Source organism: Podarcis vaucheri (genome assembly GCF_965113315.1).
Source record: "Podarcis vaucheri genome assembly, chromosome: 1".
Classification (NCBI taxonomy): domain Eukaryota; kingdom Metazoa; phylum Chordata; class Lepidosauria; order Squamata; family Lacertidae; genus Podarcis; species Podarcis vaucheri.
Window position 1 is genome coordinate 2,439,885 of NC_138759.1, and position 27,593 is coordinate 2,467,477.

Here is a 27,593-nt window from a genome sequence, read left to right on the forward strand (position 1 = left end):
CTGATGGAAGAATGGAGGTGTCCTAACCACACACTGAGAGAGAGACAGTGCAACAGATTCCTCCAGAAAGTGATGGAGTCTCCTTCATTGGAGGTTTTTAAACAGAGACTAGATTCCTGCCCCCAGTCCTCCGTGCATTGTACTAGATGACCTTTGGCATCCTTACAATTCTACGATTCTAAAAAAAAAAGAACTTATTGGTTGCCTTTTTCTTAATTTGCAGAAGTACAGTGGCACCTTGGTTCTCAGACTTAATCCCTTCTGGAAGTCCATTCCAAAACCAAAGCGTTCCAAAACCAAGGTGCGCTTTCCCATAGAAAGTAATGCAAAACGGATTAATCCATTCCAGACTTTCAAAAAACCAACCCTAAAACAGCAATTGAACATAGATTTTACTATTTGTGGATCCATAAAATGAAAGCAATAATGTACTGCAGTCACAGAATCCATCAGTCAGTAGCTGAACTGGGTTCCACACAGTCACAAAAACAAAACAAAAAAGAGCTACAAAAACGCAAAATAAATAGCAACAACAGACAGACCTCAGCATAACACTCAAAATGGAAGCATAACACTCAAAACGGAGCACGTTTGTCTTCTGAAAAACATTCGCAAACCCGGAACACTTACTTCCGGGTTCGCAGTGTTTGGGTTCCAAGTTGTTTGAGTACCAAGCCATTTGAGAACCAAGGTATCACTGTAATTCAAAGCAACTTACAGCAATAAATATGGAACACGTGCATTAAAAGCAGTATAAAAAAACCCTAAAACACATTCATGTTTTTAAAAGGCAGGGTGAAAGCATCCCACCCACAGGAGGAGGGCCCAGATAATTAAAAACCAAAGGCCTGGCAGTAAAGAAATGCTTCAGCCATCTCCCCACCAATCTTTACTGCATCTCCACCCATTAAATGCGATTTGCCATTTCTTTTGACATCCAGACACCATTTTTTTCTGTCGAATTGAGGCCACCCACTCCCTTGCCATTGTATGTCCCTTCCTTCCCTGATCAGCCACCTCTCCACACATTAATTTTTTGGGTCCTGTCCTTTATTTGAGGCCCTAGGAGTGGTGTGATGGCTCCCTTGTCATGTTGTCCTCATGAATAAGGTGGGGAAGGGGACTATGAGCTCAGAACTTCCATGGTTGAATAAGTCTAACACCCTCTATCTTTATCCGAACCACCTACTATTTAAAAACAGAAATACAACATGAAGTTGAGAAAGCAGTATCATAAAAACAAAGATGCTTTTTTTTCTTTTAAAAAAGTATGATAAAAATAGGAATTCGGTGATAAATGGCTCCGATCTTATGGGCCAGGGAAAACCTGGAAATAAAGATATGTCTTTACAAAACACCTGAAGCAAACTGATGGATGGTGCATCACATACACACAAAATCCAGTATATCACAGAGGGTGACATCCCCGCTCTCCATCTCTCTGCTTGCCAGCAAGATCTATTACCAATCTGGACCTCTGCAATTATGGTGGGAGAACACAAGGGGGGGGGAATCTAGGATACACAAAGGACCCTGAGTGAGATGTACCCATCACTAAAAATTCAGGAAGTCCCTGTGTGTTTTCTCACTTGTGCATAGTCTTCAGAACATAAGAACTCAAGATGGGCCTGCTAGATCAGGCCAATCATAGAATCCTAGAGTTGGAAGAGACCACAAGGGCCATCGAGTCCAACCCCCTGCCAAGCAGGAAACACCATCAGAGCACTCCTGACATATGGTTGTCAAGCCTCTGCTTAAAGACCTCCAAAGAAGGAGACTCCACCACACTCCTTGGCAGCAAATTCCACTGTCAAACAGCTCTTACTGTCAGGAAGTTCTTCCTAATGTTTAGGTGGAATCTTCTTTCTTGTACTTTGGATCCATTGCTCCGTGCCCGCTTCTCTGGAGCAGCAGAAAACAACCTTTCTCCCTCCTCTATGTGACATCATTTTATATATTTGAACATGGCTATCATATCACCCCTTAACCTCCTCTTCTCCAGGCTAAACATGCCCAGCTCCCTTGGCCGTTCCTCATAAGGCATCGTTTCCACCTGGAAATGTTCCACCTGGTCCGGCATCCTGCTCTCACAGTGTCCAACCAGATGCCCCAATAGGAAACCAGCAAGCAGGATCCAACCACAAGAGCCCTCTCCCCTCCCATGGTCTCCAGCAACTGGTGTTGAGAAGCATTGCTGCCTCTGACTGTGGAGTCAGTCATGGCTAGTAGCCTCTGATGGTCCATGAATGATCTTCTTTCAAAACCATCTAGGGTGGTGGTCTTGACAGTAAGAGCTGTTCGACAGTGGAATTTGCTGCCAAGGAGTGTGGTGGAGTCTCCTTCTTTGGAGGTCTTTAAGCAGAGGCTTGACAACCATATGTCCGGAGTGCTCTGATGGTGTTTCCTGCTTGGCAGGGGGTTGGACTCGATGGCCCTTGTGGTCTCTTCCAACTCTATGATTCTATGATTCTATGATTCTATGATTCTTCACTGCCTCCTGTGGGAGCGACTTCCAAAGTTCAACAAGGCACTGCACAAAGCCACTTCCGACCTCAAGAGGAGGTGTTGCTGCAGGCTTCCAGCCTCCGGGCGATTAGGGGAATCCTCGGCCGCGTCATCCCCTGGCCAGCCAAATGGCTGGCCCAGGGGGTGTGGCCTGCTCCATTTAAGGCAGGTGCGGCCGGGGATCTCCCTCTTTGGCTGCATTGGTATGAGTGTTGCTATGTAGACGGATTGGGGGGGGGGAGGAAGCGCCATCACCTCCCCCGGATATTGAAGGGTAGTCCGATAAAGGATTCCGGGGGGCGTGGCCCTGTCTGAAGCCTATGGAGGTGAGGGCCTAAAGCACGCCCCCAATCAGTGACCCCGGGGGAGTTCCCAGTTGATGTGCATCATCAGGACTCCCCCTACCAGTGGTTAACCCTTCCCGGACTGCAAGCTAACAGGCTGAAGCCGGATAGTCGTTTAGGACCAATGCCTAAGCCAATCCCACTCATCCCCTGTAACCAATAAAGTTGTGGCCAATTTTTGCCCATTAACCTAAAATAATGGTGTCACGTGTCTTTATTCCTACTGGGGGGAGGCAGGAACTTGCCACGCAAAGCACCCTGACTCTGTAATGGTGCGCTGTGAAGGGAACAAAACACCAAGGCAATAAATGACCAGAGCCAAGAACTGAGAGATAGAGAAACAACAGAAGACAGACCTGGACGCTGGATGGAGAAGACCAAGCAGCAGAGGAGCACAGGAGCATAGGGAGATTCCTTATTCTGATCCAGACCAAAGGTCCCTCTAGCTTAGCATTGTCCACACTGACTTGCAGAGGCTCTCCAGGTGTTCAGACCAGGGTCCTTCCCGGTCCTACCTGGAGATACCACCGGAGGTTGAATCTGGGACCTTCTGTATACAAGGTAGATGCTCTGCTAAGGAGCTATGGACTTCTCTCATGCATGAGAGAAGGCCTGGAAACGATCCCTTATGAGGAACGGCTAAGGGAGCTGGGCATGTTTAGCCTGGAGAAGAGGAGGTTAAGGGGTGATATGATAGCCATGTTCAAATATATAAAAGGATGTCACATAGAGGAGGGAGAAAGGTTGTTTTCTGCTGCTCCAGAGAAGCGGACACGGAGCAATGGATCCAAACTACAAGAAAGAAGATTCCACCTAAACATTAGGAAGAACTTCCTGACAGTAAGAGCTGTTTGACAGTGGAATTTGCTGCCAAGGAGTGTGGTGGAGTCTCCTTTTTTGGAGGTCTTTAAGCAGAGGCTTGACAACCATATGTCAGGAGTGCTCTGATGGTGTTTCCTGCTTGGCAGGGGGTTGGACTCGATGGCCCTTGTGGTCTCTTCCAACTCTATGATTCTATGATTCTTCTATGATTCTATGTCCAGACTGCAAGGGGATTCTGAGAATGAACCCCCCTTTAGCAGTTGTGCCCCTGTGCAGACTGTGATCCACAAAGCCCAACCACAGCTTTCGAGCCACGCATGATAGCCAGCTCGCTGGATCACCACCTTGTCATGGTGAGTGGGCTTGCACGTTCCTATGACCCTTGTGAGCGAAGCCGTCAGGCGTCTCATACTCCCAGCTGGGTCAACCAAGGCGATAAGGTCAAAGGGAAGAAGCTAGACACAGAATAATCCAAGAAGTCCTCAATGGCAGAACAGGAAGATGACAAGTGGCATGTTACAACGGCTGTGAAGGAAGATGAAGGCTGCAGCAGATAAGAATCTCCTGATCGTCATGACTACTTCATGCCATTGGAACAGAGCCACACTGCAAAGACTGTGCATTGGTCAGCATGCCCTGATCTACACACATAAAACAAATCCACGCACAGGCTTCTTCCAAAAACCCATCCCAAACCCAAACCCCAAAAGTCCCATGGTGATTGGCAAATGGTAACTGGGGCAGGATAATGAAATCTAGAAGCCCCTAGAAGAAGAAGAGTTTGGATTTGATATCCCGCTTTATCACTACCTGAAGGTGTCTCCAAGCGGCTAACATTCTCCTTTCCCTTCCTCCCCCACAACAAACACTCTGTGAGGTGAGTGGGGCTGAGAGACTTCAGAGAAGTTTGACTGGCCCAAGGTCACCCAGCAGCTGCAGGTGGAGGAGCGGAGACGCGAACCCGGTTCACCAGATTACGAGTCCACTGCTCTTAACCACTACACCACACTGGCTCTCCCTAGTCATGAATTGGAACATGGCTGGTGGATACAGATTCAGTCGCTCTGACTCAAGGAATGAGGCAGTTGAGCAGCTCAGCAGCTGTATCCATGACTGAGCCGCCCTTTTTAGGATCCACTCTGCTCGCCCCGAAAAGGGGGAGGGGCTGGGAAAGGTGCCCTAAACATAGTCTGCCTCCCTTTTCCCTGACTGGATTAGCACGCTCAGTGGGGTCACCACCCAGTGGTCATAAAAGAAGGACGTGTAGATCCAGAATTGGCCTCCACTCACTTACAGACTCACTGTTAAAACTGTGTTTATGGAAGACAATTTTACTCGGCTATTAGGGATAGAAGGAGGAGGAGGAGGAGGAGGAGGTGGTCAGCTAGTTTAGAACACCTCCTCCAATGGTTTGACATTAACCCTGATGGCACACTCTTCCACTGTGTCTTGAGACAGACGGATGCCACCAATAGGTTTGGCATGGTGGGTCACACATGGGAAGAATCCTGGTCTGCAGTGATTAACCAAGAGTTCGAATAAGGACCAAATCCTCCAGATGATTAGGGTTGCCATATATTGAAGAGCAAAAATGAGGACACATTTGCCGGCACCTGGGGCAGAAGGGGGAGGTGGTGCAGAAGTGGGCAAACACCCCTTCAAAATTTACAAAAACGAGAACCTGATCCTTTCCTGCATCATGCAAAACCCACACAGTATGTACAGTGGTATCTTGGGTTAAGAACTTAATTTGTTCCGGAGGTCTGTTCTTAACCTGAAACTGTTCTTAACCTGAGGTACCACTTTAGCTAATGGGGCCTCCCACTGCCACCGCCACACGATTTCTGTTCTCATCCTGAAGCAAAGTTCTTAACCTGAGGTACTATTTCTGGGTCAGCAGAGTATGTAACCCGAGGGACCACTGTATATGTTTTGCACTTGGTTGCCTAGCACTGAGTAGGCAACATAAAAAGTAGCCCGCTCCCGTTCCCCCGGACATTTTGGCAAATTCAAAAAATCTGCCTGGACAGAAATTTTACCGCTGAAAAAGAGGACACGTCCTGGAAAAAGAGGAGGAATGGCAACCCTAGATGAAATGCCAAGTGTGAAGCTTGGTTGGAGAGGCAGCAGTTGTCCTCAAGGACCATCCTGGGCGCTAGCAGAACTCTGGGGCAATGGCCTGTCTCCTCTGTCAACAGGCAGGAGCTGACATCTGTCCCCAATGCAAAGACAGCTTTAAAAATAGCACGACTATTTCTTTCTGAATTACCTTCTACATGTGTGCCATGCTAAAAATAGTTGTTGTTTCGAAAGAACGGCACTAAAAATAACTGAAGTTAGGTCAGGAAACGGTAGAAAATGAACTCCTCAGACAGAGACCTTTTCATCCCAATGAGATAGCTTGTTTGAAGCAAAAAAAATGTCTTCAGCTGTTTCCGGAAAGCACCTGTGATATCCTGATGCTGTGATGCGGCGCCACAGAACAGGGGCAGCCACGTTCAAAGCCCTGCTCTGTGGAGAAGGCCTCGGGTATTTGGGGAGACCCCCGAGGAGAAGTTAAAAAACACGAAATTAAAGGACGCCTGCTTCTTGGGAGAAAAGCAATGACAAACCTAGACAGCATCTTAAAAAGCAGAGACATCACCTTGCCAACAAAGGTCCGTATAGTAAAAGCCATGGTTTTCCCAGTAGTGATGTATGGAAGTGAGAGCTAGACCATAAAGAAGGCTGATCGCCGAAGAATTGATGCTTTTGAATTCTGGTGCTGGAGGAGACTCTGGAGAGTCCCATGGACTGCAAGAAGATCCAACCTCTCCATTCTGAAGGAAATCAGCCCTGAGTGCTCACTGGAAGGACAGATCCTGAAGCTGAGGCTCCAGTACTTTGGCCACCTCATGAGAAGAGAAAACTCCCTGGAAAAGACCCTGATGTTGGGAAAGATGGAGGGCACAAGGAGAAGGGGATGACAGAGGATGAGATGGTGGGACAGTGTTCTCAAACTACCCGCATGAGTTTGACCAAACTGTGAGAGGCAGTGGAAGACAGGAGTACCTGGCGTGCTCTGGTCCAGGGGGTCACAAAGAGGCGGACACGACTAAACGACTAAACAACAACAACAGGGAGAAGAAGAAATCAATCAGCTGGTTTCTCCAGTTACCTGGTCCTGAGATAGGACAGATATAAGCACACAAAATGGAATCATAGAATGGTAGAGTTGGAAGGGACCCCAAGATCGAGTCCGATCCCCTGCAATGCCGGAATCTTTTCCCCATGTATATACACATTCTATCAGACTGTCTTGGTGGGATAGATAGGAAGGAGAAGGTTCATTTCATCAGCTTTGCTGGAGGCAGTGTTCCACCAGGCACCTCCTGCCCCAGATTGTCCCAGCTGGTCAGAATAAGAACTATTTAGAAATTGAAACCCCTACGAAGGAACAGCGGCAAGAAAAATTGATGGACTATGCAGAACTGGCAAAACTGACGCACAGACTATGGGACAAGGACAACTGTGACTTTAAAGAAGAATGGGAACCCTTTACAAAGTACTTAAAGAAACAACAAAATGAATTGGACTCCTTGGCAGGTTTCGAATAAACAGACACAAACTTATTGGTTGTTAACATAACGGACAGATGATTTAAGGATCTTGACAATTTGATAATATGCAGAGAATAATATGTGTTGAAAAATCAGAGAGAGGAACTGAGGGAAGTCTCGGGGTGGGGTGGGGTGGGGTGGGGTGGAGGGTTTCTTTTTGGGGAGGGGGGAATGGGGGGAATGAAAAGAAGATGATATGTTTTGATAATTTGTTATGTTGAAATTTTCAATAAAAACTATTTTAAAAAAAGAAAAAAGAAATTGATGCCTGAGTTCCGATTTTTATTTTCCTCCTCTCTCCTTGTCCCTATTCCCTTGTGTGTCATGCCTTCGGCTCACTACTACTACTACTACTACTACTACTACTACTACAACCACCACCACCACCACAAGTGCTATTTTTCTAGAAAAAGAGGTGCTGGAATTCTCCATGAACGCCTCCCTTGTTCTCTTATAACGGCAATGGTGCCCACCTGAGAGGGGCCAGAACTGAGTCCCAGAGAGATCCGGCTGAAGAAAAGCCCTGATTATTATCATTGTAAGCCTGCAGGTATCCCTGAAGGAGTGTCTCCACCCCCATCATTCTGCCTGAGGTCCAGCTCTGAGGGCCTTCTGGCCGTTCCCTCGCTGCGAGAAGCCAAGTTACAGGGAACCAGGCAGAGGGCCTTCTCGGTGGTGGCACCCGCCCTGTGGAAAGCCCTTCCAGCAGATGTCAAAGCGATAAACAACTACCTGACATTCAGAAGACATCTTAAGGCAGCCCTGTTCAGGGAAGTTTTTAACGTGTGATATTTAGTGTATTTTTGGTTTCTATGGAAGTCGCCCAGAGTGGCTGGGGAGGCCCAGCCAGATGGGCGGGGTATAAATAAATTATTATTATTATTGTTGTTGTTGTTGTTGTTGTTGTTGTTATTATTATTATTATTATTATTATTATTATTATTATTGCCTTATTTTGCCTGTTTGTAAGTCACTCTGGGAGCCCTTATAGTTGAAGTGGGGCACAAATGCTCTAAAAAAACCACCCCAGAACAAATAAATAAACATAAGGCCTTCTACGTACATAACTACCAAAACCTTGAAGCCCACCAACAGAGGGGCAGCCAGTGCTGATAATAATAATAATATTAATAATAATAATAATAATAATAATAATAATAATAATAATAATAATAATAATAATAATAATAATAATAATAATTTTGTTATTTATACCCCACCCATCTGGATGGGTTTTCCAAGCCACCCTGGGCGGCTCCCAACAGCCTACAAAACATAGCTGTCAACGTTTCCCTTTTTTAAAGGGAAATTCCCTTATTCCAAATAGGATTCCTCGCAAGTAAAGGGAAAAGTTGGCAGCTATGCTAAAGGTGCAATATCCTGTGGCATTTTGCCCCCAGAGGCCATCAAGCCTCCACGTTCTTCACCAGCTGGACCCACCTCAAGAGTAGCCCCACACAGATGCACTCTGCATCAATCTGCACCTTCCAGCCAATAAGCCCAGTTCCAACGCCATTCCATGGGTCTTCCACCAAACGTTCCAACCCTAAAGAGTCGCGGGGTCCACCGGGATTTGAACCGTCTCCATCAGAGGCACGGAGACCCAGATCTCACACCAATTTAAAACTGCGCAGGCAAAGAAGACCCACTCTCATTGCCACAGAAGGCTCTTACCTCGGACGATGATGTTGGTGGACTTCTTTGCTGGGTTCCCCACGTTGTTGTTGGCGATGCAGCTGTAGGTGCCGTCGTCGTCGGAGGTGATGGCTGGGATGGTCAGTGTCCCTCCCTTCAGGACCGTCTTCTCAGGCAGAGCTCCCACTGACCGGACCCAGGTGAGGGTGGGGAGTGGCTCACCGCCTGTTGTGACGCACACCAAGGTGATGGCCTCTCCAGGATTGACCACGATGGGGTCGTCCACCAAGAGCTTGATTGAGGGAGATGCTGTGGAAAGAGGACCAAGTCGGTCAGGGTTCGAGGTCACTGCCAAGAAGGATGATAAAGGAAGAAGGAGTTAAGAAATGTGGGAAAAGAATTATTACACCCTTCGAAGAATTAGGGAAAGGATATAGGACAGATGGGATGTGGGTGACGCTGTGGGTTAAACCACAGAGCCTCAGACTTGCCGATCAGAAGGTTGGCGGTTCGAATCAGCTCCCATTGCTCGGTCCCTGCCCCTGCCAACCTAGCAGTTCGAAAGCACGTCAAAGTGCAAGTAGATAAATAGGTACCGCTCCAGTGGGAAGGTAAACGGCGTTTCCGTGCAATGCTCTGGTTCACCAGAAGCGGCTTTGTCATGCCGGCCACATGACCCAGAATCTGTACACCGGCTCCCTCGGCCAGTAAAGTGAGATGAACGCCGCAACCACAGAGTCGGCCACAACTGGACCTAATGGTCAGGGGTGCCTTTATCTTTACCTTATGTTCCAACTTAACCCTGACTGGACTCAGTATTGTCCCAGGTAGGGCCTGGTTGGTGGCAGCGAGAAATAAAGTGGTGGCACAGGGATCAATAGACGGTGAAACGTTCAGCGACCCTGTGTGATTGCCACACTCGGCTCCCATCCTCACCCCTGGCTCTGACTTTCAGAGGACGGGCGTGATGAGCGCAAGGCGCCAGGGAACCAGCCGCTTTGCAAAACGGTGGCAAATTGGAGCTGGTGACGCTCTGCAGTGTCTCCTGATCCCCAAGGCTGGGTCTTTTATTAACGCTGGCGGTAATTGTCTAAGACTCCAAGGCAGCTGAGAGGGCAATGGGGCATTGCTCCTCTAGCGCATGGCATCCGGCAAGAAGCACATCCGGCAAAGTCTGCCTGGTGGTATGCGCAGACCCTGCCCAGAGGTTTGAGAATATGCTGCGGCAGAGCTGACAGGGTTACTGAGCCATCACTCAAAAGTAGAGGGGAACAAATTGATAGGGACCAATCTGTTTCTGGTAAATGCTACTGTGTAGAGGCAGCGTGGTGTATAGTGGTTAGGGCAGGGGTGAGCAAACTTTTTCAGCAGGGGGCCGGTCCACTGTCCCTCAGACCTTGTGGGGGGCCGGACTATATTTTGAAGAAAAAAATAATGAACAAATTCCTAAGCCCCACAAACAACCCAGAGACGCATTTTAAATAAAAGGGCACATTCTACTCATGTAAAAACACGCTGGTTCCTGGACTGTCCGGGGGCCAGATTGAGAAGGCGATTGGGCCATATCTGGCCCCCAGGCCTTAGTTTGCCTACCCATGGGTTAGGGTGTCAGACTAAGACCTGGGAGAGACCCGGGTTCAAGTCCCCCACTTGGCCAAGAGGCTCGCTGGATGTGACCCTGAGCTCAGTCGCCACCTCTCAGCCTCACCTTCCTCCCAGGGTCATTGGGGTCGTGGGGAATTAGATGAGGGAAGGGAGAACCACATACGCCACCTCCGGCTCCTCGCAGGAAGAAGTGGGAAGAAGAAATGCAATAAATCAATGAAGTAAATGCGATTTTATCTGGTGGCATTTATGAATACTTGATATGTTTTGCATATATATGAACCTTGTATCCCACCATGCAATACATTTTCGTTCTTCTTAGCTTAATTGTTTTTTTCATCTTGTATTTTTATTCTCCTTCATGACTGTTTATATGATGTATTCCACTTCGTTGTTTGGTGTGTTGTATTTGCCAATTTATTTATTTATTATTATTATTATTAACACAAATCAGTCTCTCTCCAAAGTGAACTCTGGGAACTGTAGCGCTGTGAGGGGGATAGAGGCCTCCTAACAGCTCTCAGCACCCAGATCACTTTTTATTTTTAATTTTTTGTTGGAAGTCACCCAGAGTGGCTAGCCAGATGGGCAGGGTAGAAACAATAAAATATTATATTATTATTCTTAAACACCTGGTGTGGGTGCGGCCTCGGTTTAAGGCAGTTTCCTGGGTCCCTCTTCACCTGCCCACCCTACAGAGGAAGCAGACAGAAACACCTCACCAAAGTCAATGTAAAAGCAAATCCTCCTTCACCTGTGCAGAGTTTACCTGCGGAACTCATTCATCTAGAAGGCAGTAATGGCCACACCTGGCACCATCTGGCGGGGGGGTGGCCTGGGCACCCACAAAATGTTGGCTGTGGGTGCCTGGCCTTCTCCCGTTGCTGCCACCCGCTGTCTTACCTGCCAGACCCCCATGGCAGGCTCCGTTGGGCATCCCTGTGGCCATGGCGGCTCCCACGGCGCCTTCCGCTGCCATGTGATCTCATGCGCATGCTCCGGGCACCCACAAAATGGAGGCAGAACATGGCGCGCCTGATGGCCACCAGCTTGGATGGCATTAGAAGAGGATTGGACAATTTAATGGAGGAGGAGAGGTCTCTCTTTGGCTGCTAGCCTTGAAAACCACAGGAGGGGAGAGTTGCCATGGGAATAGGATGCTGGAATAAATAGGCTAGGGACCTGATCTGTCGTTCCAGAAATGGGCTGTGCCCACTGCCCACTTCCAGCCACTGCCAACTATCCCTCTTTCCCTTATCGCAGGGATAGGTAACCTAAGGCCCGGGGGCCAGATGTGGCCCAATTGCCTTCTCAATCCGGCCCCCGGACGGTTTGGGAATCAGCGTGGTTTTACTTGAGTAGAATGTGTGCTTTTATTTAAAATGCATCTCTGGGTTATTTATGGGGCCTGCCCGGTGTTTTTGCATGAGTAGAATGTGTGCTTTTATTTAAAATGCATCTCTGGGTTGTTTGTGGGGCATAGGAATTTGTTCATTCCCCCCAAAAATATAGTTCGGGCCCCCCGACATGGTCTGAAGGATAGTGGACCGGCCCACGGCTGAAAAAGGTTGCTGACCCCTGCCTTATTGCTTGTTGGCCATGGGTAATTTGCTATTTCAAGCCTCTGCCGTGAAGCCACCCCATTTTATCACTCCGTTCTGCTTATTAGAGGGGCTGTTTTCCTTATCGGGGGATTACAGGCATCCTCGGAGCGAGGCAAGTTGTTGTTCTGCCTACTAAAGGAATAATTTATATATTGTAACGCGCACACAGAGACATGCATACACTCCTCCACCCAGATAATTCCTTAATATGTTGACATTGAAAAGAATTTCTCTCCCCCCACTCTCTCACTCTCTCTCTAAAAAAAGCATTAGACAAAACAGGCCGACACTTAATGGCGAGATTAAGAGTCGAGGCAACCTTTTTAGCTTGGACCTAAGGAGAGAAGATAAAAGGGCAGCTTATGACATGATTTCATTACACAGCGCCACACCGCTAAGGCAGGCAGATTGCAGGGGATCATCCTTCCTTAAGCAACCCATCAGCATCTAACATCCGCATTGTGCTCCTTGCCTTGAGGGCCGCTGAAATCTCAGTCGAGAGGTGGGCTTAATCCACCCGCCCTGCCTTCGCAAAATGAGCATGAAGTCATCGCCGGAGCAGCGGCTGAGCATCGCAGGGCTGGCAAGGGCCAGGGAGGTCACCAACGCTGCCTGCCTTCAACCCAGCAGATCATCGGAAGCCCTGCTGCCTCCGACCAAGGAGGAAGAGCATAGCCCATGGGTAGGCAAACTAAGGCTCGGGGGCCGGATGCGACCCAATCACCTTCTCAATCTGGCCCATGGACGGTCTGGGAATCAGCGTATTTTTACATGAGTAGAATGTGTCCTTTTATTTAAAATGCATCTCTGGGTTATTTGTGGGGCATAGGAATTCGTTCATTTCTTTTGGCAAAATATAGTCCGGCCCCCCACAAGGTCTGAGGGACAGAGGACCGGCCCCTGCTGAAAAAGTTTGCTGATCCTCGGCTTCCCCCCAAAAAAGATATTTATTAAGGTTTTTTTAAAATATAACAATGAAAAAAAGTAAAAAATAAAAAGAAACAAAATACAACATAAAAAACAGTTAAAAAACAAATAATTTTCCATAACATATCTTCCTTACGCTTATTTCCCCAGACCTCCTCATACCTCCCTTCTTGGTATTCCACTTCAATTTGTTAGTTCAGCAAATCCTTACCATTACCATTTATAAACCTTTTTTTTTCGTATCTCCTAAAGCATTACAGCTGGAAACCCCTTAATTTCTATCCAACATCCTTCTAACATTCATTAATTTTACAATATTTCTGTAAATAGTCTTTAAATTTCTTCCAGTCTTCTTTCACCAACTCTTCTCCCTGGTCTCGGATTCTGCCAGTCATTTCTGCCAATTCCATGTAGTCGATTGCTGATCCTTGGCTTAGCTTATGTAGCATAGTAGTCAAAGCACTGGACTAGAACAGGGGTCAGCAACCTAAGGCCCATGGGCCACAAGTAACTCACGGGGGTCGTTTAACAGGCCCACAAGCCACCCCCGAACCCAGCTGCCTGCTCGGTGAATCCCCATGCGCGGTGCTGAACCAGCACAGCGTGGCGTGGGTACTCGCTTCCGCTGCGCTGGAAATCATGTCTACGCGGACGCATACACCAGAAAAGAAGTCTGTGCAGACGCTGGAAGTAGCGGGCACTCACGCATGTGCATGATCCAGCCCACAGTGGGATCTCCGCTGGAGTGAACCGGCCCAGGCGAGGTAAACCTTGCTGACCCCTGGACGAGAACCTGGGGGAGCAGGGTTCAAATCGCCACTCAGCGGGTGACCTTGGGCCAGTCCCTGCCTCTCAGCCTAGCCTCACAGGGTTGTTGTGGGATGAAATGAGGAGTGCAAGAACTGTGTTCACCACCTCAAGCTCCTTGGAGAAAAGGATAGGATAGAAATTTTATTATTATTATTTTATTATTCTGATGGTGGTGGTGACAATGACGACGACGATACATAGAGAGTAAAGAGAGGTGTAGTACCCCTGGTAGTGGACATGTCATGCTCCTTTGGGGGTAGTTTGTCCACCTTTGGTTCCCACGTTGCACTCAGCTCTCACCTGTGGCTCCTAGAAACTGTTCACATGCAACAGCAGCCACAATCCTGTGAAGCAGCTTTGACTGGCTGGCTGAACCAGGTGAGGGGAGTCGATGGGTCTCAAACCCTCAGCAAGTTAGGGACTTTCCCTGCATGCCAAGACAGGCTGCGGCAGACTGAGTGGATGAGGCCCAAAGTGGGTCCAACTGTCAAGGAGGAGATTTCTGCACCTGCTGTACAGGGAATCTGTCAGGAGCTTGTCCTACACTCGAGTAGGACCCTGGTAGAGACACATGCCCAACCGGCATGTTGCCTGGTCTCCTGGTCTTTTGTTCAGGAGCTTCAAGAGCTTTCTTCCGCCCGAACATCACAGCGACCGATGCCAACAGACACTGGCACACTTAGGGATCCGCAGAGTTTGCGCAGCTTGCGTAACAGACCCCAGCAACTCAGCATGTTGGATATTCTACTTTATTTACATACACACACACACGGAGCACTGCAACATGGCTCCCTCTCTCTCTAGCACCAGACAGCAAAGAGAAAAAGAACAAAGGACAATAGTCCCACTTCACGGAACACACTAACACAAATATCCTGTCTCCGTCACTTCCCACACGGTGGAATGAAAACATACATCGTCATGTGATAGACAACAATCCCATGACTGCAATCATGGAGCAGGAATTCTAACATCAACCTGATGAGGTAGCCCATCTAGAAGAAGGAAAACTCCATCCTAAACCTCTGCTGCCTTGTGAGATATCTTCAGGAGAAGAAAAGGCTCAGGAGAAAACCCCACACAAATTCAGAGTGGAGTCCCTAAGACTGTTGCGTGGCACCTTGCATGCCTCCTTATGGCAACTCTTGCACCTAGACTGGTGCCAAACGTCTTGCTCTCCTTTCCTGTGGGCTACGTCAGCAAGGCTGGGTCTTGTCATCTGGGCAGCCCAGGATCTCCAGGCACACTGCCCAGGCCGACACCTCAGGGAGGTCATGTCACATGTCACATGTTCACGGGTGATCAAAGTCCCGGCAGGGGACGTCAGGACTGGGGGCAAGATGGCGGGGTGGGAGCAGGAGCAGGGGTCCAGAAGCCAGGAGCCAGGAAACCAAGAGTCTGAGGGTCAGAGAGCCGGGAGTCAAGAAGTCAAGGGTCCGAGGATCAAGAAGCAAGGAGTCAAGAAGTCAAGGGTCTGAGGCTCAAGAAGCAAGGAGTCAAGAAGCCGAGGTTCAAGGATGAGGAAGCAAGAAGCCAAACGCAGCAAGGCAGGAAACGAGTTGCTGTGGCAAAGAGCCGAAGGGAAATGCTGACCTTATATCCCTTCCTGGCTCTTGCCCCCAGGTGCTGTGAGTTACCAAGCGGCCTCACCTGTGCGGCCGCACCTTGCCTCTCCAGAACAAACTTAGGAAGGCCCCAGTCCTGCAAAGTCCTTTTGGTCACAGGGCCTGGCTCCTGCACGCACACCTGACAGGTCACTCCAGCGCTGCTCACACAGCAGTTTGACTTCACCCCCAGAAGTGAGCTCCATTGCTTCCCAAGACAGATGTAGGCCAACAAGAATGATGTTATTTATGGTGGCTCCTCAGGAGGTCTGTGGAGCTGTTCTGCACACTAGAGGAACTGGGCCTTTGGTGCCATGTCACCTTCCCTTAGAACAGCCATCAGAGTGGCCCAACCAGATGCCTGTGGGAAACCGGCACAAAGGAGTCAAACACATGAGCCCTCTCCCCTTCTATGGTTTCCAGCAACTGGTATTCAGAAACATCACCGCCTCCAGCTGTGGAGGCAGAGTGGAGTCCTCCTGGCTAAGAGCCATCGATAGCCCTCTCCTCCTCCATGAATTTGTCTAATCCTCTTTTAATGCCATCTCAGTTAGTGGCCATGATGGCCTCCTGTGGCAGGGAGTTCCACTGCTTAACTATGCATTGAGTGAAGAACTGCTTTCTTTAATCCGTCCTGAATTTTCCAATGTTCAGCTTCACTAGTTGTCCACGAGTTCCGGCGGTGCTTGAGAGAGAAGGGAGTCTGCCTCTGAGAGCATCCGAGGACAAGCACGATGACTCAGGTGACGTACAGTCAAGCCCCACAGATAAAATCAAGCGGCCAGTGAATTAGGTGGGTTTAAGTGCACCCAATTACATTTCTGTGTAATGCTGTAAACCTCCATTACGTCTGATGCCTTCCTGATGAACACATGTGGAGCTGAGGCATCGGCTTAATTGTTTGCTTCTGATTAAGGCAGACGACCCGTCGATTAGGAGCCCGGCCAGCTGATGGCCAGGTTGCACTGGGAAAATTGGCTTTCAGGAGACGCAAAGAAGCAGGGGAAATGGAAGGGTCGCCGGCACCTGGTGCGGGGTGTCGAGGGGCGGGGCAAATTGCCCAGTGGCACATGCGCAGCACCGCTTCGTACAGTGCATGCGCTGTGCCACTACATACTGTGCAGGCATGGCGCCACTACGTATGGCACTGCCGCACATGTGCCATACGGATGATGGCAGGATCCTCTGCCCGTGGCTGCAGTGGGGCAGGGCAAGCCGCCTGGCAGTGCATGCGCAGCACCGCTATGTACCTTCTTGTCACCCCCTCAGAGATGGCACCTGGGTCAGACCAGCCCCCGGCCCCTTCCTCCACCACTGGCTTGAGAGCAGTACATGTGAAAAGGATCTAAGAGTCTTGGTTGACCACAAACTTGACATGAGCCAACAGTGTGACGCGGCAGCTAAAAAGGCCAATGCAATTCTGGGCTGCATCAATAGGAGTATAGCATCTAGATCAAGGGAAGTAATAGTGCCACTGTATTCTGCTCTGGTCAGACCTCACCTGGAGTACTGTGTCCAGTTCTGGGCACCACAGTTCAAGAAGGACACTGACAAACTGGAACGTGTCCAGAGGAGGGCAACCAAAATGGTCAAAGGCCTGGAAACGATGCCTTATGAGGAACGGCTAAGGGAGCTGGGCATGTTTAGCCTGGAGAAGAGGAGGTTAAGGGGTGATATGATAGCCATGTTCAAATATATAAAAGGATGTCACATAGAGGAGGGAGAAAGGTTGTTTTCTGCTGCTCCAAAGAAGCGGACACGGAGCAATGGATCCAAACTACAAGAAAGAAGATTCCACCTAAACATGAGGAAGAACTTCCTGACAGTAAGAGCTGTTTGACAGTGGAATTTGCTGCCAAGGAGTGTGGTGGAGTCTCCTACTTTGGAGGTCTTTAAGCAGAGGCTTGACAACCATATGTCAGGAGTGCTCTGATGGTGTTTCCTGCTTGGCAGGGGGTTGGACTCGATGGCCCTTGTGGTCTCTTCCAACTCTATGATTCTATAAGATGCCCATTGGCTGATCCTGCAGGCTTTCCTTATATTCTGGCCATTGGGCTAAGGACCTCTAAGTTCCACCCCCCTCTCACAATTTCCAATTTTCAAATACTGGTGACTAGTGGTTTTTCCCCCATAGATAAAATGTCCAAAAGACAATCCCAGTTTTACGAATTCCATAAAGCATGGATATCAGCAGGAAATGGATGCTGGAATAAAATTAATTCCACCACCATCCCCAGTGAATGGTGTGGATTTTACATTATTTGACCATCAGCTGCTTTCTGGGAGGCGGTTGTCGTGATCGCTTTGTGATATTAAGCGGACACTGGAGACAGAGTTTTTTCAGAGCTGACTCCCCAGCGCAGGCATAAATCTCTGAGCCTGAGAATAGTGTTGGCTCCAGGCCCACAAACAGAGTCATCTCACCTTTGTCAACAGGCTGAGCAAAGCATTCAGACACTCCTTCCTTACCGAATGTTTTCCCCACCGAAGCTGCATATATTCTCTTGACGATAATGACAAAAGTCTATTCTGTCACACAGCTCAAATATCTCAGGTGTGGTGAGGATTTAAGAGTTCCTGAATCTGCCAGGTCCAGTTTCTCATTTTTCTGGTCTAAACTTCAGTTCCACATTGCTTTGCAATTTAAAAAGAAGAAGTTCCCCTGAAAATTCAACAGGCTTTTTAGTGTGCACTTCCCTTCACGAACACATTAGTATGCAAGTTTGCCTAATGCACACAGCCTTGCAAAGCAATTTCCCCTAATACAGTGCATTCTTGTATGTTATTTTCAGTAATATGGGCATTTAGATGCACAATTTACCCCAATATCGGCATTTTTATACACATTACTTGGCTGGAGAACTACAGGGATGTACGCTGAGGAGAAGAGAAGAAAGTCCTTCTTCACACGGCGCATATTTAAAACTATGGAACTTGCTCCCTAGGAGGCAGCAATGGCCGCCAACTTGGAAGGCTTTAAAAGAGGATTGGGGCCATTTTTGAAAATGCTGGGGGGGGTGAGCAGATGTCTGCACGTGCTTTTGTTCCTGTTCCATTCCTTGTTTCTGCCACCTGCTGCACCCCACCTGTTGAAAAATGGTAAGATTAATTTCAATTCTCCTTTCTCCCCCTTAGTGGTTTCCACTGCGCAAGAGTGAGCATGGATACGCCAGCTTTAATCAGGAGCGCACAATGCACTCATGTGCTTCAGCCACTTCTAAGGAGGAAGCGGAGAAACCCAAATGGAAAGCTGCGGCAAACTGTGCATGCCCAGAAGACCTCCAAACAAATCATTTAGATCAGGAGCAGATTGTTCAGGCAATGGTGCTGTTCCCACTCGATTTGATCACCGGGAACCGGGATGCTCAGGGACAAATTCTAACGGGGAGGAAATTGATTGACAGATCTGGTTTTCCCTACAGGAGGGAATGCAAGCAAAAGCTCGATTCAGGTTTGGTAGAACGCCAAGAGGCAGGTGAAAGTGCCATCAACTACCTAGTTCTTTCTTTAAAAAAGAAGAAGCTTTCTTTGAGTAACAATTTGCCATTGACATAGGACTCAGCCGCCGTCAGTACAGAACATACCATCATAGTTACAAATCTGCAGGTTTTCCAGCAACCATGAAACGAACAAGCCACATAAAACAAAACCAGCCATAAAGAACTAAATTGCAGTGTTGCAGTAAGTTACCCAGGTTACAGGTGAGTTGGAATTAAATTCTTATCTTTTGTGCATTTAGGATAAAGAGAGCACAATAAGTACCGTATTTTTCGCTCTATAACATGCACCCGACCATAACACGTACATAGTTTGTAGAGGAGGAAAATCCGTAGGCATGCCACCCGTAGGCATTCCCTCCATAACACGCACAGACATTTCCCCTTACTTTCTAGGAGGAAAAAAGTGAGTGTTATGGTGCAAAAAATACGGTAATTCCCAACTCTATGTTTTTGTGAGCCTGCCTGCCTGCCTTGGTCTCCAGGATGCTATGACTTCTGAAGACTCCTCCATCATTGGTGTCTGGTCATTGCTGAGACCATATCCGACAGTCTCACCAGCCCCTGGGATGCATCCCTGACCTAAATTTGTGCAACCAGTTTGACTTTCTCCCCCCAGTAAGATTTCTGAGTTTGAGTCCCCACTCACCAAGAGGTTAAGGGGCTTCTCTGAAGCCCACTCCTTCTAAGAACATCAGAAAAGCCTGATGGATATCAGACCATGGGTAGGCAAACTAAGGCTCGGGGGCCGGATCTGGCCCAATCTCCTTCTAAATCTGGCCCATGGACGGTCCAGGAATCAGCGTGTTTTTACATGAGTAGAATGTATTCTTTTATTTAAAATGCATCTCTGGGTTATTTGTGGGGCATAGGAATTCGTTCATTTTTTATTTATTTTTTTCAAAATATAGTCCAGCCCACCACAAGGTCTGAGGGACAGTGGACTGGCCCCATGCTGAAAAGGTTTGCTGATCCCTGGATCAGACCCATGGTCTATCTTGTCCAACATCCTGTTCTCCCAGTGGCTGACCCCTGGTCCCCCAACGCATTCTTGGGACCCTCAACTTTCTACATCCCCCCATTCAGAGAACCATCGATTAATTCCTACCCTTTGCTTCCTGTCAGGGAACTGACATCAGAGCAGAGGGGGGAGGCGAGGCTTCCAGATTCTGCAGGAGAGGGAACGAGTAAGGGTAGAGAGAGAACGTCCTCTGGGGAAGGAAGTCCAGGTGACACCAGGAAGAAGGGAGAGGAGGCTCCAAGACTCTTCCAGTGAAGTCAGTGAGGAGGATGGAGGACCACCACTCGGCACGCCCACTCTGCGCAGAAGGCTTCCGCGCAGAGAGGCGAGGCGAAGGTTGTCCGTTAAGGAATTCTTATGCTGGAGGAAATTTAGGAGACGCCCACTCACGGATTCTGCTAGCGACTGAGCAGCAGCGGCAAGGCTGCTCAGTCAGGGAAAGACACAACCGCCCCTAAGCAGTTTGGAACAGCTAGAGGTTTACACACAAGCAACCCCAATTCCCCTTGACACTTCCCAATTCCTCATTCACAAGAGGACCTCTGCTTTGACTGCTAAGCTTACTCGGGAGTCTCTGGTGAGGTACTTTGTCGAAAGCTTCTTCAAAGTGAGAGTATGTGATGTCCAGTGGATCATCTCTATCAATATGCTTGTTGAGACTCTCAAAGGACTCTGCTAGGTTTGAGAGGCAGGACTTGCCCTCGCAGAAGCCATGCTGACTCTGCCTCAGCAGGGCTTGTTCTTCTATATGCTGCATAATGGAAACCCTTGACTATTCGCTCCCAGGCAGTACAGTGGTACCTCCGGTTGCGGACGGGATCCGTTCCAGAGGTCCGGTCGGATCCCAAGGTTTCCGCAACCTGAGGGCTGCTTCTGTGCATGCGCGCAGCACGGTAGAGCACTTCTGCACATGCGCGTGTGGCGAAACCCGGAAAAATACTTCTGGGTTTGCTGTGTTTGCATCTTGAAGTTTACCAGAGGGTTACGTAACGCGAGGTACTACTGTACATTGTCCAAGAGTTTCCTTAATATTTAAATCTTAGAATAGCTTTGGAAGTGGATATAGGCTGTAGGGTTAGAAGTAGAAGATAGGGTGTTTTAAAATAGTATTATTTGTAAGTGATAAAATTTTTATGGTTAAAGTAAGCGTGATTTAAAAATGGTTAGAAATTATGATATATCTAAAGTGCTAAAGATGAGGTAAAATGAAAATCAGATAGGGGGGACTTGGGGAAGCCCACCTAACAATGCTTAGAAAAAATAAGGATAAGACAAGAATTTGTTTGTGTTGTTTGTTTTTCTGTTTGTGTTGTTTATTTGTGTTATAAAATGAATTAAAAAAAATTGGGGAAAAAGTTTCCTTTTCTCCGTGCAAAAATAAAGGAAGGAGCCCAGCGAGATCCAAGAACCCAGATGCAAAGGGGCCCCAATTCTCATCCCAGACACAAAGCAAGAGTCTCATTAAGGCCGCTGCTGGCAGCTCCCTTATTTAGGAGTGCTCTGTGCCTCGGCAGCATTGATATTATTCATCCTGGAGTCTGCTGTCCTCCAAAATGTTTTGACATTTCCTGCAAAATCGCATCCCACCAAACATCAGCTCAAAATTTGTAGCTCCTCTTTACTTGGAACAAGGAAGGATTGGGGGGGGGGGGTTGCAGAGGAAAGCAGAGGCAGCCATGTTTGGCTGGTGACCCACCCAAAGCCTCTGGCAGCCCACCTCTCCCAAGGAAAGCGTTTTGCATAAATTAATCCAGGCTGGATTCAGGCAAACAGCCTGAAGGATGGGGGGGGGGGCGAAGCACCAATCGGAATATCCTGCATTCAGGATGGAAGTCTCCGAGTGGTCCCAACCCCGCTTCCCCGTCACACCCCAGAGACTTTCTGTGTGCTAGAGCATCAAATGGGGCTGGCTGGCGGTTGCTGCCCATATGGAATCTGAAGAACGGTTAACAACATGAGGGAAGAGAATGCAATGAGGATAGAAACCAAAGCATGAAGGTAAAGGGACCCCTGACCATTAGGTCCAGTCGTGGACGACTCTGGGGTTGCATGCTCATCTCGCTCTATAGGCCGAGGGAACTGGAGTACAGCTTCTGGGTCATGTGGCCAGCAGGACTAAGCCGCTTCTGGCAAACCAGAGCAGCGCACAGAAAAGCATATTTCCACATTTAAAAAAAACCCAGCCCTCCCTGGATTTGGGAGTCCGTTCGACTTCCAAAACGTTTGGAAACCAAGGCGCAGCTTCCGATTGGCTGCAGGAAGCTCCTGTAAGCCAATCAGAAGCCGCGTCGGATGTTTGGGTTCCAAACCAGAACACTCACTTCCTGGTTTGCGGCGTTCGGGAGCCAAAACGTTTGACTCGCAAGGCGTTTGGGAAGCAAGGTACGACTGTAAATCTGTATGGGAGCAACTCTGCACAGTACGGAAACATGGTGGGTGGAAATGGGCCGGTAGCACTAATCACTGAGCTCCCCGTGCCCCCCCCAAAAAAGTGAGCGGGCTTGGTGAGAAGTCTCCTACTGACTGACAACAGCAATAAGAACAGGGGATCGTGAAATACCTGTTTTGTTGGAAAGCCGGAAGGACACCATTTTGTCGGAGATGTTGCAGACGTTCCGGACCGAAGCGATGCAGCTGTAGTTGGCATAATCCTGCGGCCGCAGGTTCTTGAGCTTGAGGATCTTGGTTTCACCCTGTTGGCAGCAGGAGAAACAATTGTGAGTGTGAAAGAGTCTAGATAAGGGCAACCCAAACGCTCAAGGGGGTGAAATGACTCCCCTAGGAGCTTGCAGAGTTTGGGACTCTGCGGCTTGCAGAAAAGGCGAGGAAGAACCAACATGATAGACATGTATGAAATGATCCCTGGCTTGGAGGAAGTGGATAGAGGAATGTTTTGATAAGAGTCTTCTGGATCAGGCCAATGGCCCATCTAGTCCAGCTTCCTGCTCTCACAGTGGCCAACCAGATGTCCCCAACCAGCAAACAGGATTCGAGCTCAAAAGCACTCTCCCCTCCTGTGGTTTACAGCACCTTGGATTCAGAACGTGATGGCCTGGGACTCGGGCTCAGACTCAGAACCAGAGGACTCTCAGTCCGCACCAGATCCTTTGCCTCAGGCGGCATCTGAACCAAGTCTGGGGCCTGATCCTGAAGAGTCCCAGTCTGCACAGGTTCCCCTGCAACAAGCACCATCTGGGCCGAGTCAGGGGCCTGAGCCTGCCCTGGCTCCAGATGCGGAGATGACCTCCTTGCCTCCAGCTGGGCCATCACTTACAGCTGCTCCACTACCGGTTGGGTCAGGGGAGGCTGAGGCGGCCTCTGGGTCTAGTAACCCACCAACGTCTCCCAAGCTGCAGAGACTAAGGTCTGAGAGAAGGAGAGACCTGAGGACTCACAGGGCGAAACAGGGAGGTGAGTCGCCGGGGGACCAGGACCGGCCACTTCCCCAACAAAGATAAAGGTCTGTCGGACCCTGCCCCAGGTTGCGGGAGCAACATTGCTGTATGCTAGATCCTGCCTGAGATCCTGTATCTTTCCTTGTCTGGTTTCCTGTCTCGTGTCCTGCCTTGGCCCTGTTGGACTGACTCCTAGCGGAACCTTCGGATCCTGGACTGGACCTGAACTGTGTTTCTCAGGTTACCCCCGGGCCCAGCACACAGAAGCATGTGGCGGCAAGGCATAGCCATCTTGGCTTATAACCATTGACAGCCCTCTCCTGCTCCATGAATTTGTCTAACACTCTTTGGAAGACATCCAAGCTGTTGGCCAACTTCTCTTCCCTGAATCTTCCAACTTTCAGTTTCATTGGATGCCTATGAGTTCCAGTTTTACGGGGGGGTGGGGGGACAAATAAAAAGGAAGCACTTCTTCATGCAGAAAATGAAGAACTATGGGACTCCATCTCACAGGAGGCAGAGATGACCATCAACCTCTTAGGGCTTTCAAAGAGGATTAGACAAATTCGTGGAGGAGAGAACCATGGGTGGTTCTTAGCCAGGATGACTATGTCCTGCCACCGATTGGGGCAGAAATGCTTCGGAGTCCTGGTTGCTGGAGGCCACAGGTGCAGAGAGTGCTTTCATTGCCCTCAGGTCCTGCTCAATGGCTTCCCAAAAGATGGACCACTGGCCTGATCTAGCTGAGGTTCTTCTTATGTTCTTGTAGGACGAATGTGTGTTGTGTAATAAAAGAAGGGAAAGTCACCAACACCACCCACGATCATTTTATTGATTCCCACCCCCCTCTCTCCTTTGATAATTTTCAAATACAATTTCTTTCCTCATTAACTGTTGGAAAACAGTTTTGCAGGGAATCACCGGAGTTGTTATTTTGTACAGCAATATTGTGAGCTGGCCAATGTTTGGCTTGGAACATAACTGCTGGGTTTTGTGATTCTTGGAATACCATAGCAAAAATAGGAGAAAGAAACAAGTTGAAAGTCTCTTAGGAATTGCTAAGATAAAATATGCCCAGAAAATGCATATATTTTTTTGGAGAAAACCTGTTCCAAAATCCATATGAAGTTGTAAAGTTTTATGCAGATTTTCAGGGACGGATTCAGTAACAAGATGGAGCAGAGTTATGAGACTGAAAACAGACCGCGTTCCCCACCTCTACCAATAAAGTATTTTGCATATTAAGTTTATGAAGATATCGAGCAGAGGGGGCAAAACACACCCCACCCCCAAAAACAGCCTCTACCTCCCAATCGGAGTGGGGTCCATGCCATGAAAATTTCAAACATTTGTCAAAAGAATTTTTCTCAGCCAATTTGTGTAATTAGACTTATTATGCCTAATGACTTAATTAGCGTAAACACAGCAAATGTAATCTCATAATTGGGCTCTGCAATTACAATATGTAATGATGATGAAAATTGCTTTTTGGGGGGTGGGGGTGAGGCCCCCCCTCCTGCCTGCAAACATGTCTGGCCACCCCTCCTCGTAAGGAGAAGTTACGTTCAGTTCAAACCCAATTCATTTGTTTAAGGCATCAGCCTCTTCTAAGTGCATCTATTATTTGAATTGCATATAGCGAATGATACCAATGTTTTGCAACTGGTGGTGGAGTACGCCTTTCTTTGGAAACAATTTCACCTAGATTGAAAACCCTGAACTTATTCTTCAAAAATTTCATCATTACAGACAACCAATGATATGAGGAACAAAGATGCACATGGAGTTAGTTGGAAGTCGATTTCTTGGAAGGTGGTAGACTCTCCTTCCCTGGAGGTTTCTAAGCAGAGATTGAATGGTCATCCGCCAGGCCATCAGTCTTTAGCTGTAATTCTTCGTATTGTAGGCGATTGGACTAGATGATCCTTGGGGTCCGTTCTAACTCTACAGTTCTCTGATTCTATGAAGTCGAGCCAGGGAAATGCTGTCTTTGGGTACCTTCCAACTTTACAGTGCTATGATTCTAGGACAAGTAGGAAAAGGACAAGGGAAGTAATGGGACTCCTCTATTCCATGATGTGCCCTTTGGGGAGCTGGCTTCAGGTAGCAGGTCCGTTGAAGGACCCAAATGTCTGCAGACATTCCCACATGGGAATCCCTTGCAGACGACTGCAGTGCTTGGAGACAGACAGTCAGGTTGACCTCTGGGAGGAACAAAGAGAAGAAACGCCCTGGTATGCCTGTATCAGCACAACCGGACGCCTTCCTCTGCCCCAGCTGCAACAAAACATGTCTCTCCCATATCGGTCTCTACAGCCACAGCAGGCGCTGCGACCTTCCAACAGTTTCGCTTCACCCTCAGCGGTGCACTCCTCCATTGTCTCATGAGACAGACGAATGCCAACCAATTCCATCTTCATATTTTAATGCCTGAGTGATTGCTTTCAATGCTGGTGAACCGCTTAGTATCCTATTTTGGAATTAAGTGATTGATAATGCTAATAATAGGATGCGGGTGGCGCTGTGGTCTAAACCACAGAGCTTAGGGCTTGCTGATCAGAAGGTCAGCGATTCGAATCCCCACGATGGGGTGAGCTCCCGTTGCCCACCTAGCAGTTCGAAAGCACCTCAAAGTGCAAGTAGATAAATAGGTACCGCTCTGGCGGGAAGGTAAACAACGTTTCTGTGTGCTGCTCTGGTTTCACCAGAAGCGGCTTAGTCATGCTGGCCACATGATGATCCGGAAAAACTTTCTATGGACAAACGCCACAGAGTGCCACAACCCCAGAGTCGTTTGCAACTGGACTAAACAGTCAGGGTTTCCTTTACCTTTAATGCTAATAATAATTATAATAAATAATAACAACAATAATAATACACAAGTAAAAGGTAATGGTAAAGGACCCCTGAACGGTTAAGTCCTGCCGTTTGTCCACAGACAGTTTTCCAGGTCATGTGGCCAGCAGGACTAAACCGCTTCTGGCACTACGGGACACCATGACGGAAACCAGAGTGCACGGAAAAGCCTTTTACCTTCCCGCCACAGCAGTATCTATTTATCTACTTGAACTGGTGTGCTTTTGAGCTGCTAGGTTGGCAGGAGCTGGGACCGAGCAACGGGAGCTCACCCCATCGCGGGGATTTGAACCTCCGACCTTCCGATCGGCAAGCCCAAGAGGCTCAGTGGTTTAGACCACAGCGCCACCTGCGTTAATTAATACATAAGTATATTAATTCTTAATACATAATACATTAAAACATAAGTATCAACACTGCTGATAGGGCTGACAGCATTCCAGTTCATTCCAACAGATCTGGGACCTTTGCAAAGGGTGAGAGTAGATAGGTCTACTCTCTCTAGTCCAATATCGCACACACTGGCTTGCAGCAGCCCTGGAAAGTCGGCATCCAAGCAGCCTTTCCCCCGATCCTCTTTAAAAAGAACAACAATAACTGGAGCCTTGCATGGTGTACATGGAAATCATGCATTAAGCTTCAGCCCACTGCCACCCCCGACATCAAGGCAGATTTGTGGGGAGCACTGGCGATTCTTAAACTTTTAATTACATTTTGTCCTTTTTATAAACATCTTTCCAATCTCACCCTCACCCAGGGAGAGATACACTAATTCAAGCTGACCTCTGATAAATATAGAAAAGGTTAGCGATAAGCCCTCAGTTATCAAGGCGGCAACTTGATTTGTTCATTAAATTCAAAGCAGAGAAAGAATCCCAGGCAGGAGCCTAAAAAGCTCAGCGCTATTCCAAAATGGAATCTAATTTAATGTGACATATCATATAACCCGGTAAGAACTTATCTAATAAAGGAGATAATAATAAACATTTCCGTATCGCGGCATTATTAGGTGAGGAATCCCAGCTCGCAAGGAGCCCTTCACTTTTAATTAAATGCTCAAAAGAGCAGCCAGTCAGCCTGTTTGTGTCCGTCCCTCCAATAATAATTAATAAATTAATAAATTGCGAATCACCCACGAGGCATGAAGATGAAATCCAGCGGCTGAGATCGCTTTTGACAGGGCAATCTCCCCACCGGATTACGGGGCCTTGTCAATTTCTTGGGGTGGGGGGTGGGGGGAGAACGCTTCTTACCAACGCACCTTGACATTTGGGGAGCTAATGCTTTGAGGTTATGGATTACTGCCTTGCATTTATGTCCCAACCTTTTCCTCCAAGGAGGCGAACGCTGTTCTTCCAGTCTCATTTAA

The 27,593-nt window shown here is 48.2% G+C and overlaps 1 protein-coding gene across 2 annotated transcripts in view; it reads right to left on the reverse strand.

Annotated features, from left to right (window-relative positions):
• MDGA2 (MAM domain containing glycosylphosphatidylinositol anchor 2) overlaps nt 1-27,593 on the reverse strand; it is a 413,027-nt gene that overhangs the window by 140,513 nt on the left and 244,921 nt on the right. For both annotated transcript variants that reach the window (XM_082229872.1, XM_082229871.1), the window contains exons 5-6: nt 22,534-22,666; nt 8,945-9,214 (exon numbers count right to left, since the gene is read on the reverse strand). In XM_082229872.1, the coding sequence (XP_082085998.1) occupies nt 8,945-9,214; nt 22,534-22,666 (403 nt within the window). The remainder of the gene's footprint in view (nt 1-8,944; nt 9,215-22,533; nt 22,667-27,593) is intronic.